This window comes from Halichoerus grypus, chromosome 14 (assembly GCF_964656455.1).
Source record: "Halichoerus grypus chromosome 14, mHalGry1.hap1.1, whole genome shotgun sequence".
NCBI classification, from domain to species: Eukaryota; Metazoa; Chordata; class Mammalia; order Carnivora; family Phocidae; genus Halichoerus; species Halichoerus grypus.
In genome coordinates this window covers 6,807,122-6,820,906 of record NC_135725.1, presented here as the reverse complement: position 1 = coordinate 6,820,906, position 13,785 = coordinate 6,807,122, and the positions used below count along the sequence as shown (strand labels likewise).

The 13,785-nt window shown below is 44.1% G+C and overlaps 1 protein-coding gene across 6 annotated transcripts in view; it reads right to left on the bottom strand.

Moving 5' to 3' along the window:
• The window catches only part of SPATA6L (spermatogenesis associated 6 like), a 46,091-nt gene that overhangs the window by 5,523 nt on the left and 26,783 nt on the right, over positions 1–13,785 (bottom strand). For all 6 annotated transcript variants that reach the window (XM_036101221.2, XM_036101227.2, XM_036101220.2 and 3 more), the window contains 5 exons: positions 10,667–10,909; positions 7,720–7,822; positions 4,906–4,940; positions 3,956–4,155; positions 183–276 (listed from right to left, as the gene is read on the bottom strand). In XM_036101221.2, coding sequence (XP_035957114.1) covers positions 183–276; positions 3,956–4,155; positions 4,906–4,940; positions 7,720–7,822; positions 10,667–10,909 — 675 coding nt within the window. The remainder of the gene's footprint in view (positions 1–182; positions 277–3,955; positions 4,156–4,905; positions 4,941–7,719; positions 7,823–10,666; positions 10,910–13,785) is intronic.

The following is a 13,785-nucleotide window of genomic DNA, read 5'->3' as shown; positions in this document are numbered from 1 at the left end:
CCCCCTCTCAGACACTCTCAGGACACCAGGCACCCTCCTTGGGAAGTGTCACAATTTTACATTTATCTCTGTGGTTACTTGATTAATGTCTGTCTCCTCACCCCGCCCCCCAGCCCCAGACCGGACGTCCCAGTTCCCCTATGATTTTGTCAGCAGAGATTCCGTCGTCTCAGAAGCCCTACCTTGTGTAGGTGTTGCTGAGCTCTGTGGGGTGTCAGGAGACTGCACACCCTTTCGTGGGTCTTCCTCCACGAGGACTGAGAGCAAGGGTGGAACCTGCCCAACACAGGAAACCAGGGTGGAGTATTATGCAGCTGCTAAAAAGGATCCTTCAAGTACAGAACACTGTGGGTTGATATTTATAACTTAATAGCAAGAAGCAGCAGTAACATGCAAAATAGGATACATAGTGCGCTGTCAGGGTCTTCATTAACCCTACGCGTAAGATACACACTGACAATAAAAGCAACCACAATGTGGAGAATGGCTTGTGTTTGCGTGTGTGGCTGTGAGCGATTCTTCTTTGTACTTTACTGAGCATTTCAGATACTTCTCTCAAGAATCAGTCCTGCTTTTATGCTTAGAAATTTAATCCACAAATGTTTAACACAAAACGTAACCCCGACTGTTTTCCGCCGCAAGCATTGTTTGTTTCGTCTCATTTACTTCAGGCTGCTCAGACCCAAACTTACCCACAGATCATACATACCAGTGCTCTCTGCTTCCTCAGACGGGAGGCATCTACTCCCTTCCACAGCTCCCCCTGCCCGGAATGCTGCCACCCCAACCCCGACTCCCCACTCGTGTGAACCCCTACCCACCTTCAGAGCTCAGTCCAATCACTGACTGCTCACCAAAGTCCTTCCCAAGCCCCCTCCGGAAGAGGAAGTTGGCTACCCTGCTACCTGCACTTGGAGTCCATTTCCCCCTCGTTCACGGCACTTCACCAGTGACCCCTGGTCAGTATTTGCTTAATGTCTGTGGACGCCCCTAGACTGAAGCTGGCATGGGGAATCCTAGGTGAACGGCTCATCCCAGGGCCTCGTAGGTACTGAATACCACTGTAGGTATTTAATATTTCTTGAGTGACTGGATTCATCCCTTCATTCATTCATCTTTGGGAGGGGAGTGGGTACCAAGGCCTAAACTCTGAGACAGAATTGGCCATTTGATTATGAAAAACACAAATGCCATTTTCCAAAGATTCCTAAAGAATTTTAGCAATGTGGATACAATCATTCTCTTTAGTTAATGTACGATAAACACTGGACAGTCCTGGGCAAGCCAGATGGCCTTTCCGTGACTGTGTTTTCCCTTGTCACAGTTGATCATGGCCTTATTTACAAATTCATGGTCAAATTAGTTCCAAAGCTCTCCATTTAGAGTGACTTTGGGCACACAGAATTTGTTGATTCATCAGAGGTAGAGGATACAAATCTGCTCTGCAGCCAGAGTTACCATCCTCCAGTCAAATGTGCTAACTCTTGAGAATGAACTTGCAAAAGCTCCCCACTGCCTTCCAACAAAACCCAAACTCCTTAGCTTGGCTTCCACAGTCCCTCAGACCCTCAGCCTTGGCACTCACTATTCCCCCAAGCTGGTTTAACTTCTAGAAGCTGCCAGTGCCCCATGCCTTCTCACCTCCCATCCCTCCCCTCCATTAACTCTATCAAAATCCAATCTGCATCCCTCAAGGCCCACATGGAAATAACACCTCCTCCATGATGCATTCCAGAAGTGCCTTCCTTCCTCCTCCTTTCTACTCTGATAACATTTGGTCCATACTATTCTCGAAGTTCCGCCTGGTAGAAAGCTCTCTATGCACATGTTTTTACATCCTCTGCTAAGTTCCAAGTTCCCAGAGATCAGGAGAAATGCCTTCAATGTTAGGGTTTCCATTCCAGGCTAGCGGCCCGGCTATCAATCCTGTTCTCCTCCGAGGCACTCTTCTACCCACAGAGATGCTACACGCCCACCACACACCCAGTTCCAACCCCAGGGATTCTGACTCAGTGGATAGCAGGCGAGTCCTTAGTGGGCCACAGCTGAGAATCACTGGCCGGCTGCATAAAGACACTCAAGAAAGGCTGGCCGAATGAATGCGTAAGCCGTCGCAGAAATTTATTTTAGAAAAAAAAAATGAGGCCTTCTTTGATCTCCCTCTTGAGGAAGGTACCCACCTCCTGCTCTGTCTCTCACCCACTTTTGGACCGTACTCCTGTGGACTGCATCTCACCAGCTGCCTCACATTCAGTGGCACGAGGCTGTGCCAGCCTCCCGGTCTAGTGCGCGAACCTCTGGTAAGCGGGGACGCGTCATGACCATGCACATTCCACCTAATAGGTGCTCAAGAGACGCAGCCCCAATTCAGTCCCTCAGAAATGCTCACTAGGCTGATTATAAGGAGGAGTTTGGGTGATGTATAAAAACAAGGCACGTGGACAAAAGCCACGAGCTATCTCTGCTTCTGGCAGCAGAGAACCATTTTGTACCTGTAAGAGAATGGCTATTTGATTATCACACCCATTTTACAGATGGGGAGACTAAGGTCTACAAGGCTGAGTATTTCTGTGAGATCACAGAGCAGTTAGAGACAGATGAGCACTAGAGCCCAAGTCCCCTGACTACCACCAGCTGAAGGTCCCTTCCCGTCTCTGTTTAAAATCTTTACATCCAGAGGATAAGCCAGGAGGAGATGATGACCAGGTAGAGAGAGGGATGTAAATGTCTTTAACCTCCTGACTCAGAGTGACAGGGCTGATTTTTAAAAATCTATTTCATGTTATTTTCCTCTAAAAAAGTAACTAATCAGGAATTCTCCATTCTTTAATAGATTTTACTAAAATATTTGATTTGGTTTCCTCAAGTCCATGATACAACATTTTAATATAAAGGTATTCTATCATTTCTACAAAACACTAAGAATTCATTGCCACTTTCTTAGTCTTAGTCAAACTTAATATAATTTGTATTAAAACTGCAGGGCTTTCATTGCATTCTGACTTTCATTCTGGGATATTTACTACCTAGTCCCTTTGTGAGCAATCACGTCACTCTGACATGGGGCTTTCTCTTATTCTCATCACTAACAGTGCAGAGAAGAGCAGACTGGCATATCCTTCATTCAGAACAACTGTCTTAAGGAAGACAAAAACCATATGATCTCACTTATATGTGGAACCTAAGGAAGAACACAAACGGACAAGCTCACAGATACAGAGACCAGACTGGTGGTTGCCGGACTCAGGGGGTGAGGGGAGTCAAAGTGTACAAGCTTCCTATTATAAAAGAAGTAACGGGGACATAATGGGCAGCATGGAGACTATGGTTAACACCATAATGCACGTTTAAAAGCTACTGAGAGAATAAATCTTAAGAGTTCTCATCACAAGAAAAAAATTTCTGTAGCTATGCATGGTGACCGATGTAAACTGGATTTACTGTGATGATCATTTTGCAATATACACAAATATTGAATCATTATGTTGTATGCCTGAAACTAATATGTCAACTATCCATTTTTAACAACTGTCTTAAAAATATTATCTTCAGTGCCATTTTCCTGGAGTTAAGGTGACCAAGAAACCAAGAAAACATGTCTAGAAAAAGAGAAAATACACCTACATGTTAATAATCTTTGGCTTTGGGTGGCAGGACTATGGGTGATTTCTTTTTCACTCCATTTGTTTTTTATGAAAGACAAAATGGATAGATAAATAGCATCTATGCCAAGTGAGCTGATTGTCCCACTTTCAACAAACATTCTGAGATACGCTTTCCACAGGCAAGAGAAAAGGCTCAACTCTTCCTTCCAGGAAGATTTAAAAACGAATAGTGATTTTTCATATCCCCAGCTGAATATCCCTAAGGAAGCAAAGTGATGAAGTGACCAGGATTTCCTCCTGCTAGACCACATCACACTCTTCAAGCAAATAAATGGGGGCTTGCCGCTGACCTTTCGTCGCAGAGAAGGGGCTGATCCAGAAGAGGGCTGGGAGATCTGGAATGCTGGGAGGCAGCAAACGAAGCTTCCCCGTGGAAATCGGTATCCCCTTGGTTACTGTAAATGGGCGAGGGTTTTCCGAACTTACTGGAATCTAAAGGTGATGATGATTCTTTCCTTAAAACAATCCGTTCATCTGGCTCTTTGATGACCTAAGTGACAATGTGCATTATTCTTTAGTTGTGATTTTGTTTTCGTATGCTGAATTTAGAGCGTAGGGGGTGGGTGGGACGAGGAAGGGGACAAGCTGATAGAAGGCCTGCCCCCCAGGGAAGCTCCCGCTTTTGTCCTGCTGAGACAAAATGCCCAGAAGCTCAAGGTCAAGGAAAGATAAGCAAAATTCTGCACATTTGGCATATATTAACAAGCCAAAATAAACTCATGCTCTGAGCTTTGATTTGTGAGCATAAGGGATTATCTGGTTTGGCAAAGATATAATTTTTTAAAATAAACTATTTAAATGCCACGGCATAAAAAGCACCGTATACTCCATTTCTTTGCCTGTATCTATTTTCATGTTGTAACATAGAAGTTTGAGCCTTCACCTTGACAAACCAATCAAACTTCAAGAGCAAGTGGTTTACCACCTCTATGTATTATGGAAGTATTCGTTTAGGAAAAAAAGCAATAAGAATACCTACTCATAAAGTAGGTGTTGGGGCCATATACATGGGGGATTCATTCTACAGATGGAAAGAGCTTACGTGAGGGGAAACAAACCAACTAATGCAAAGCATTCAGCGGAGCCTGGGCATCTCTCAACCTCTGGTGAACCTACAGCAACTCCATTTCCATAAGCAGCACTTGCTAGAAATATACTTTCCACCACTCGTTGGGGATGCACAGTAACCGGCATTAGAAGCTGAAAATAAATCATTTTACAAATGCTACTTTACAATTACCTTTACATTAGCAGCAAGGCTGTCAAGAGAAGAAGCTAGAAGAAAGAGGAAGAGGTGTTTCAGTGACTCATTACTACAAATTACCCCTAAAACCACTGTTAACATTTGTTCCACAGAGCACAGAAATATTACGCAGGGATCAATTATTAAAGAACTTAAATGCTCCCTCGTAAGTTACACTGTCAACTCTTACAAGTCCCTTGAGTCACAGCGATCCTATCTAGGAGTGTTTCTGTCCTCTTGAGGCCCAGTGAAGTTACATTATTAATGACAGCACACAGGGACGTGGGAAGGGCAAAGGAGAGTTTAAAGGGAAGCCATAAATTCGGTAATCCTCACACAGCCTGGAAAACAAAACTCATATTGGCCCAGGTGCCCAGAGCCTGAAAGAAAACCGCGTGGCTCTCATATAAACAAAATTCACCCACTCTGCCTCTTCTGCCGTTCCCTTTCTATCTGCTTTACGTGGATTCCTATTTAGGCAGGAAATCTCGAGCCTACTTGTCCAAGATAGAGACACATGTTAGGTGGAGACCATGAACAGCAAGAGCTGGGGAGAGCATAATGCAGGAAAAGTGCACATCATGATGAGTACCCTAAACAATCATAAGTAAGTAGACCTAAAGCCAGAGAGTGGTAAGAATGATTAGGAAGTGAAGCGATAAACACACACAGGCAAAATCAAGATTAAATTGGGTTTTTCCAAATTCGGAAAAAAAATAATGCTTCTGGAATGAGTTTTCGCAAGGTTATGCGGAGGCCACCGTGCCTGCCCCCTCTATGCTTGGGGCTTAGGCAGTGACAAGGGGCTTTTCGTGGATTGCTGATTCCCCCATGCCACTGGCAGTAAGAAGGAAGATACGGAAAGGGCTTTTTTAAAGCCTGGCAGTCACCACATCCTCCAGGCATGTGTGTGTGTGTGTGTGTCTGTGTCTTGTCCCAGAAGCTGTCTTCTTCCCAACGCCCAGCTGAGCAGGGCGCTGGCAATGCTAAGGCCCCCTTCAGCTATAACCACAAACCTGCCCGTTGCCTAGAAACCCCCTCGCCACCGTACGCAGCACTCCCTTTCACAGGGGGCTAGCCCTTGTTCTCTTGCTTCTCAAAGTGCAGTCCATGGACCAGCCACGTCATCACCTGGAAGCTTGTCAGAAAAGAGGGCTCCCAGGCCCCACCCCAGCCCTGCTGAATCCGAATCTACAGCCAAACAAGATCCCCAGGTGATTCAAATGCACATTCAAGTTTGAGAAGCACTGCTTTATTCTACCTTAGGCCTGGATGAATGAACTGACAGGTGACCTAAGCAAAGGTCTGGCTTGGAGCTACGGGGACTCCAGGGATCTGAGAAACCAGAGGTCTGAAGGTCTTCTCTAAATGTGGGTATGCCAAAAACTGGGAGTGTGACCAGTGCACACTCCGTAAGCTCTCTGGAGCCTCACTTCTCCACCTGCCCGGATTAAGAAAAGACAAAGAGGCCGAGACCAATGTGATGCATGAGAGTCTCATCGTAACCGAGCCAGCATTAAGCCCGATGTGTCATCCCCAGAAAGGACATTTGCCATTGCTTGATTTCACCGTAATAGGGAAGGCAGTACTTTTATAGGCTACGTGGGTGATTTTCAACCCAAAGGACTTAAATTAAATGTCAGAGGTGATAAAGCACTTTCTGCTTCAAACCTGCACTCTGTCCTTAGTTGGCTACTAACAGTCACCATAACCAAGAGCACTGGTCTGAGTTACCAAAAGAGACCGTGCAGCCCCTTAAAAGTACAAGACTTTAAGCCTAACATAGGGAACCTGTTGTCAGGGATGGTCTAGGTCCAGTTCCACCAGGAGTCAAGAAAACGGGCCAGCATTTTGATCAAGTTCAGGAATGGATGAACTTCACTGCCATGACCTTCAGGGCTGACATGGTGCAGGGGGTTCAATCATAAGGTCAATGCCACCAAGGGATGCATTAACTCAGTGACTCTCAACATATGGTGCACCCAGGGATCTCCCCAGGGATCTCCCCAGGGATCTCCCCAAGAACTTTCAGGAGATCTGCAAGGTGAAGACTCTTCTAATAACACTAAGACATGAGTTCTCTTTTTCTCATTCTCTCACAACCATACAATGGAATTTTCCAAAAGCTACATGATGTGTCATGACATCACCACTCGGAATGGCTAACAGAATGTGTATTTGTGTACTCCTGTATTTTACAAATTTCTCAGCTTCCATTTCTAATATGCTAAATATTAATAGATCTCATCCGCATAAACAAAAGTGCTCCGGGGTCCTCAATAATATTTAAGAACGCAAAAGGGTCCTGATGCCTCCACGGTTGGGATTCCCTGCCTTAGCCACACTGAATCTCCCTTCAGGGAGCGTTGGCTCCTCTCCTCTCTGACCCGGAATCTTGTAAAGCAAATGTTACACCTCCTGATCTCCACCAAGCTCCCACTCTTTCCCGTCTAGAGAAACGGCAAGCCTCATCTGTGAGCTCTCAGTGTTCCCTGAGGGCGTTCACACCAGGACAAGCTGCCCCCTGCGTGTCCAGCCCAGCCAGGGCGCACCTGCAACAGAGCACATGGGTGGTAGCATTACTCAGAGCACAATCCTTCAACGGCTAGGGAAACTGGGCAAGGGACAGCTTCTCATCTGGCTCTGCTCCGGGGGAGCTCCCACCCTGCAAACTCCACAGCTGGACGCTACTTGAGAATTAGGCCTCTGGTTTCCAGAGAAACTCAGGATGCCCCAGAATGAAAGAAGATTTAGAAGGATGCATTCGTTCCCACTGGGGAATGTACGGGGGGTAATGAGAAACTCGAGTACCTCTTCTCCCCGGAAAAGGCAAGTTTGAAAACTTAAGTTTTCTTCTTGACTTCCAGGACTGATACTCTGAAATATTCTCACCAAAAGGCTTTGCACTGTCCACCTGAAAGAAAGGGAAGAAATATGATTTGAACCCACCATCGCTTGCGTTACCCTCTCCTCATTACCTGTAATGCCTTTTTCCCCCTCAACTGTGGGCCATGCAGGTAAGAGGCTAGGAACAAATTAAATCACAGTCTCCGTGCACGTTAAATGTTATCCCAACAAGGGAAGCTGTTTGTCCCTATTTCACTGAGGCTTAAACACGTAGGTATGGGCTAAATGTTAGCATAAAGTCGGACACAAATTATATTCTAACCACAGGTTCAGGGTCGAGCTCAGAAAAGAGCAAGTGAAGTTTATTTCAAAATACTTCAAAACAGGACAGAGGTTTCATGTTCCTGAACAGTGAGCAGTGCCGGCCTAAGTGGGGTCCTCCCTGAAGACAAGGGATTATCACCAGCTGACATTTCAGCCATCCACACTCCCTTCCAATCTGAGTGTCTAGAACCTTGAAAAAAAAGAATAGTGGCAACTGCATTATTTTAATGAATGTGACCTTATTTTCCTGAATCGGATAACACGATCTGTAAGCAGGTCCAAACACTTGAAATAGGGACTCCTCCAGAATATTTATGACATAGAGTTGCTGGATTTTTTTTTTAACTTGTTTCTTTCTTTTTTTTTTTAATTTCAAGAAGGCAAGTGATAATGTTATTCTTCATCCTACTTTCAGAAACATATTGATTAGAATGTCTAGCCTTCACGACATTAGGCCCTCTAAATTTTAATGCTTCTACTTAAAGAAACATCACATACGATCAGGAAATCTGGCTAAATAAAAGAGTTAGTATGTATGAAGCATGGTACATAGTAGAGGTTGTACAAGAATTTGTTAAATAAAATAAATATCAAGCCAGTTTTATTCCCTACAAAGTCTACCAAGATTTTAAGATTATTTAGCCCAAGGGGCCTCGACTACAGTGTACTTCACAAAAATCTATTTCAAATGGAATGAAGCAGACTGTCCAATAAATTCAATTCAACAATATTTTTATAAAGCCATGTTTAAAGACTGGTTGCTAGACTTTTGCCATTTTTACCCAGGTGACCACAAGGAAAACAGCTGTTCTATGGTTTCTAGCCAAATAACATCTGTTGTACCTACAAACCAGCTTTGCATACCGTCGTCCCAATCAACAGCACCCTCACTTCGGGGCTGACCATGCTTCATATCTTATGTCCAATGCATAAACATCACCACCGGTGACTTTAAGCCAAGTTATCAACTTGGCAAGAATATGCACAGTTAATTACTGGAGTTATAAGAACTCTTAGAGAATAAGTCATTAACCACAACGTGCTATAGGAAATGCTTTTAATGTAATAGTAACCATATACATATTGAGAAACTAATCTGTATGTCCAGCATAATTACAACTTTGTGGGGTAAAAAACCTTATGAAATTGTAAAAAGTGAAAGGAAATGCACTAAATGAAATAAAATTTTTATTCATATTATGCTGGTAAGCCAATAGGTAATTTTTTTTAATTTTTCTCTATTTTCCATTACTTTCACAGGCAACACAATGTCAGGAGGCTAGTGTGATTACATTTACCCACTACTTCCTGGGGGCTAAATCTAAGATAGCTTTAAGGAAGGGCTTTGAGTAGGCACACCATTGCTTCTTCCTGCAGACACATTTGTCCTGACAATGAACAACAACTTCATTTTAAAAACTCAAGCAGTTTTCTTTAAAACGGAGGAAGCTGTCATTTTCTATTGCTACAGAGCACATGCCGGCCTTTGTTATGTGTGTCTTCTACCCGTCAGTTCGCTGATCCTTCTGGATAAAAAAACGGCAGGTTGTCACAATCAGGCATCACACTCTATTAATAATTTGCAAAAATTAAAAATAGGGATGACTGACATTTACTGAGCAAGTCCTCTGCACGAGACATCTTTGTATGACTTTCCTGACAATGACTCTAGGCAGCGAACTTCATCTAATCATAGTTATTATTCAATTTGAATTCCCTCTTTAGGGGCACCTGGGTGGCTCAGTCGGTTAAGCATTTGCCTTTGGCTCATGATCTCAGGGTCCTGGGATCGAGCCCCGCATCGAGCCCCGCATCGGGCTCCCTGCTCAGCTGGGAGTCTGCTTCTCCCTCTGCCTCTGCCCCTCCTCCATGCTTGTGCTCTCTCTTTCCCTCTGATAAATAAATAAATAAATAAATAAACAAATAAAATCTTTTAAAAAAATGAACAGATGAATGGATAAAGAAGATGTGGCTCATATATACAATGGACTGTTACTCAGCCATCAGAAAGGATGAATACCCACCATGTGCATCAACATGGATGGAACTGGAGGGGATTATGCTAAGTAAAATAAGTCAGGCAGAGAAAGACCATTATCATATGGTTTTACTCATATGCGGAACATAAGGAATAATATAGAGGACCACAGGGAAGGGAGGGAAAACTGAAGGGGAAGAAATCAGAGAGGGAGACAAACCATGAGAGACTCTGGACTCCGGGAAACAAACTGAGGGTTTCAGAGGGGAGGGGTGGTGGGGGGACAGGGTAACTGGGTAACTGGGTGATGGGTATTGAGGAGGGCACGTGTGGTGATGAGCACTGGGTGTTGTTATAAGCGACTAAGGAATCGTTAAACACTACATCCAAAACTAATGATGTACTCTATGTTGGCTAATTGAACATAATACAAAAATACATAAAAAAATAATAGATAAAAAAATAAAATGTTTCTAGCTCAAAAAAAAAAAAAATGAATTCCCTCTTTATTTAATATCACCCATTTGTTTTTATGGCCCAACCTTCTTGGATTTTGTCCTCATTCACACCTTCACCCTCCCAGACTCTGAAAACAAATTTTAGGCTCACATGTCTAACTACAAATGGAGGTTTGCTTCCCCCGGAGATTCTGATGTTATTTCCAAGGTTCAGCTGAGCTGGCTGGTCGTGAAAGCAGCGCCCGGGGGAGACGGGAGAGGGAGCACGGGACCGCATGCTTTGGGGCAGTCTGTTGAGGTTACTCTCCTTTGGCTTCGTCTTCATATTATTTATGGGGAGCCTGGGTCCATCTGTTGCAGATAAAGGCCTTCTTGACTTATTATATCTTTCTTCCTGAAACCAAAACAAGAAACACTGTTTTTAAAAATGGGAAATGGAGAAAAAAGAAAAATTCAATCAGAATATAACTATATTGAACTGACCTTTATTTAACTAAGGAAGAAGACTGAACATCTCAGATTTGCCAAACATGAACTTAAGAAAGGGTATTCTTTCCTTAGTTTTTCTTCAGCTCAGCTTAACATCACTAGTAGTTATAACTCGCTGGCGTAATATATTTCAACCAGAAACAGTGAAAATTATTTGCAGTAGGAGAAAGTTGGAAGGTATCAGACACTCCTCCCTCATCATGATGATTGATGGGGGGGGCGAATCTGGCCCACATCCGGGTCCAGCAATTTTTCAAGGAATTTATTATAAGGAAATAATTATGTATGTGTATAGCTACATTCTTTTTCTTTTTAAAAAAAGATTTTATTTTATTTATTTGAGAGAGAGAACACTAGCAGGGGCAGAGGGAGAGGGAGAAGCAGGCTTCCCGTTGAGCAGGGAGCCCGATGCGGGGCTCGATCCCAGGACCCTGAGATCATGACCTGAGCCGAAGGCAGATGCTTAGCTAACTGAGCCACCCAGGCGCCCCAGCTACAGACATTCTTATAACCATTCAAAAAATGAGAAATCAGCTATCCTGGTGAGTAAGCAGTTCCCACTCCGCTCCAAACCCACCTTGCTCTAATATTCAGCTTTAGGGTACTGGGGCAATCCCTTCTGCTCTTTTCAGCTGTTCAGCAGAGGCTCCACCACTAGGAGGCGCTAGAAGGAGGCTGCGAGCCGGGAGGAGGAAGCCAGGACTCCCACTCCCAGTTCTGCCTTCTTTCTATTCCCGACAGCGTCACCCCAGCAACCAGGCTTCACCTTGAGAGAGGCACACGGTGCCAGTGTATAGTTTTCCCCCCATAACCCCAGACCGAGCCTCACCGTGCCCCGCTCAGACCTCCCAGCACCAGCCAGCCAGAGTACCCCCGCCCCGGAGCTTTGAGTCCTGCCCCACAGGACCCGCCCTCCAAGCTCCAGAGGCACCAGCAGTGAGCACTGTCCCTCACAGAGGTCTGAGTCCCATTCATCAGAGCCCCGCCTCTGAACCCCCAAGGAAGGGCCCAGGCAAGCAGCCCCTTCCCACAGGTCTGGTCCCACCTGTGTGGGGTCTCTTCCTCAGGCTCCTACGTCCATGATGACCCCACCTCTTCCCCTGGTTCCCCAGCCCTAGGGATGGAAGCTGCTTCCTCTAGTTACTATGTCTGTCACTTCAGTGACCCTTTTACCCTTCAGTCCTTCAACCCCTGTTTGGCCTTTTTTTAAAAAACATTTAATTAATTAAACCTTTTTACTAAAAGAACAGGTGTGGTTTGTTTCCCTGACTGGACTCTGACTACTGTCTCAGTGAAGTGCCCAACAACAGGAAAACCACTGACCCAATCATGGTACGTCCACACAACAGCTAACTATAAAGCCGTGAAAAACTGCCTGGCGTAAGAATACTTAAGGATGTGAGAAACGGGGCGCCTGGGTGGCTCAGTCGGTGAAGCATCCGACTCTTGATTTTGGCTCAGGTCATGATTTCAGGGCTGTGAGATGGACCCCCGCATCAGGCTCCACCCACAGTGTGGAGTCTGCTTGAGATTCTCTCTCTCCATCTCCTACTGCCCCTCCCCCCGCTCGTGCTCTCTTTCTCTCTCTAAAATAAATAAATAAATCTTAAAAAAGGATGTGAGAAACATGTCCATAGCATATTAAATGAAAAGGAAAGATACAAAATTATACGCAGTATTGCATGATCCTAGTCTTTTAAAATTAAAATAATATGTGCGTGTGTGTGTATGTGTGTGTACTGAAGAATATACTCAAAAAAATGAGTCATGCCCATCCCTACATAATAAGAATGACAGGCAATTTTATTTTTATTTTGTCCTGTTTGCTTATCTGAATTTTCTAGTTTTCTAAACTAAATACTTTTGTTATAAGAAAAAAAAATGGTAAGAGCTATTACTTTAAAAAGTTAACACTTAATGGAAGACCTATATTAAGAGGCCAAAACAAGATTAAAATGGCGGAGTGGAAGAGAGAGACAGACTGAAAGATCACTGTGCACCCATATCAGACTGGAGAAAATAGTGGGTAAATAGGGAAAAACTAAAAAGCAAACAGTGCAGGGGCGCCTGGGTGGCTCAGTCAGTTAGCAACCAACTCTTGATTTCAGCTCAGGTTGTGATCTCAGGGTCATGAGATCAAGCCCCATGTCCGGCTCTGTGCTCAGTGTAGAGTCTGCTTGGGATTCTCTCTCCATCTCCCTCTGCCCCTCCTGCTCATGCTCTCTCTCTCTCTCTCTCTTTCTAAGATAAATAAATCAATTTTTAAAATGTTTAAAAAAATAAAAAGCAGCCAATGCCTTCCTTAAAATTAATCATTTGCCTCCTATTATGAGTTATGATGCCCAGAGGATTGATGGCTTTGCACAGATTAGTGACCCTTTGCATTCAGTACCCCTAACCCACAGCCTACACTTCCAAGGATTTTCCAAGACACCAAGCAAGATTTGGGATGACAAGCAAAGTACCTGAAGAAGCTTTACAAATTACATTCATTCATTTTCCATATTGTTCTACAAAGGATTTTAAATCATTAAAAATTATGTACAACAAGGTAAAAAGAAAGACCGAAAGCAATCAGAGTGACGGGGAAATTAGGGCTGAACATGACAGTGAAATGGAGGGGGTGCTCAAGGATGCCCCAAGGCCTAGAGGACCCACAAATACAACTCTGAGCTGCGGCCTCAGCAAAAGAAAGAAGGAACACTGTTACTCAAAAGATCAAGAGTAAAAGTCGTGAAACAATAACAAGAAAGCTAACCAGCCTACTTATGTCAAACTTGT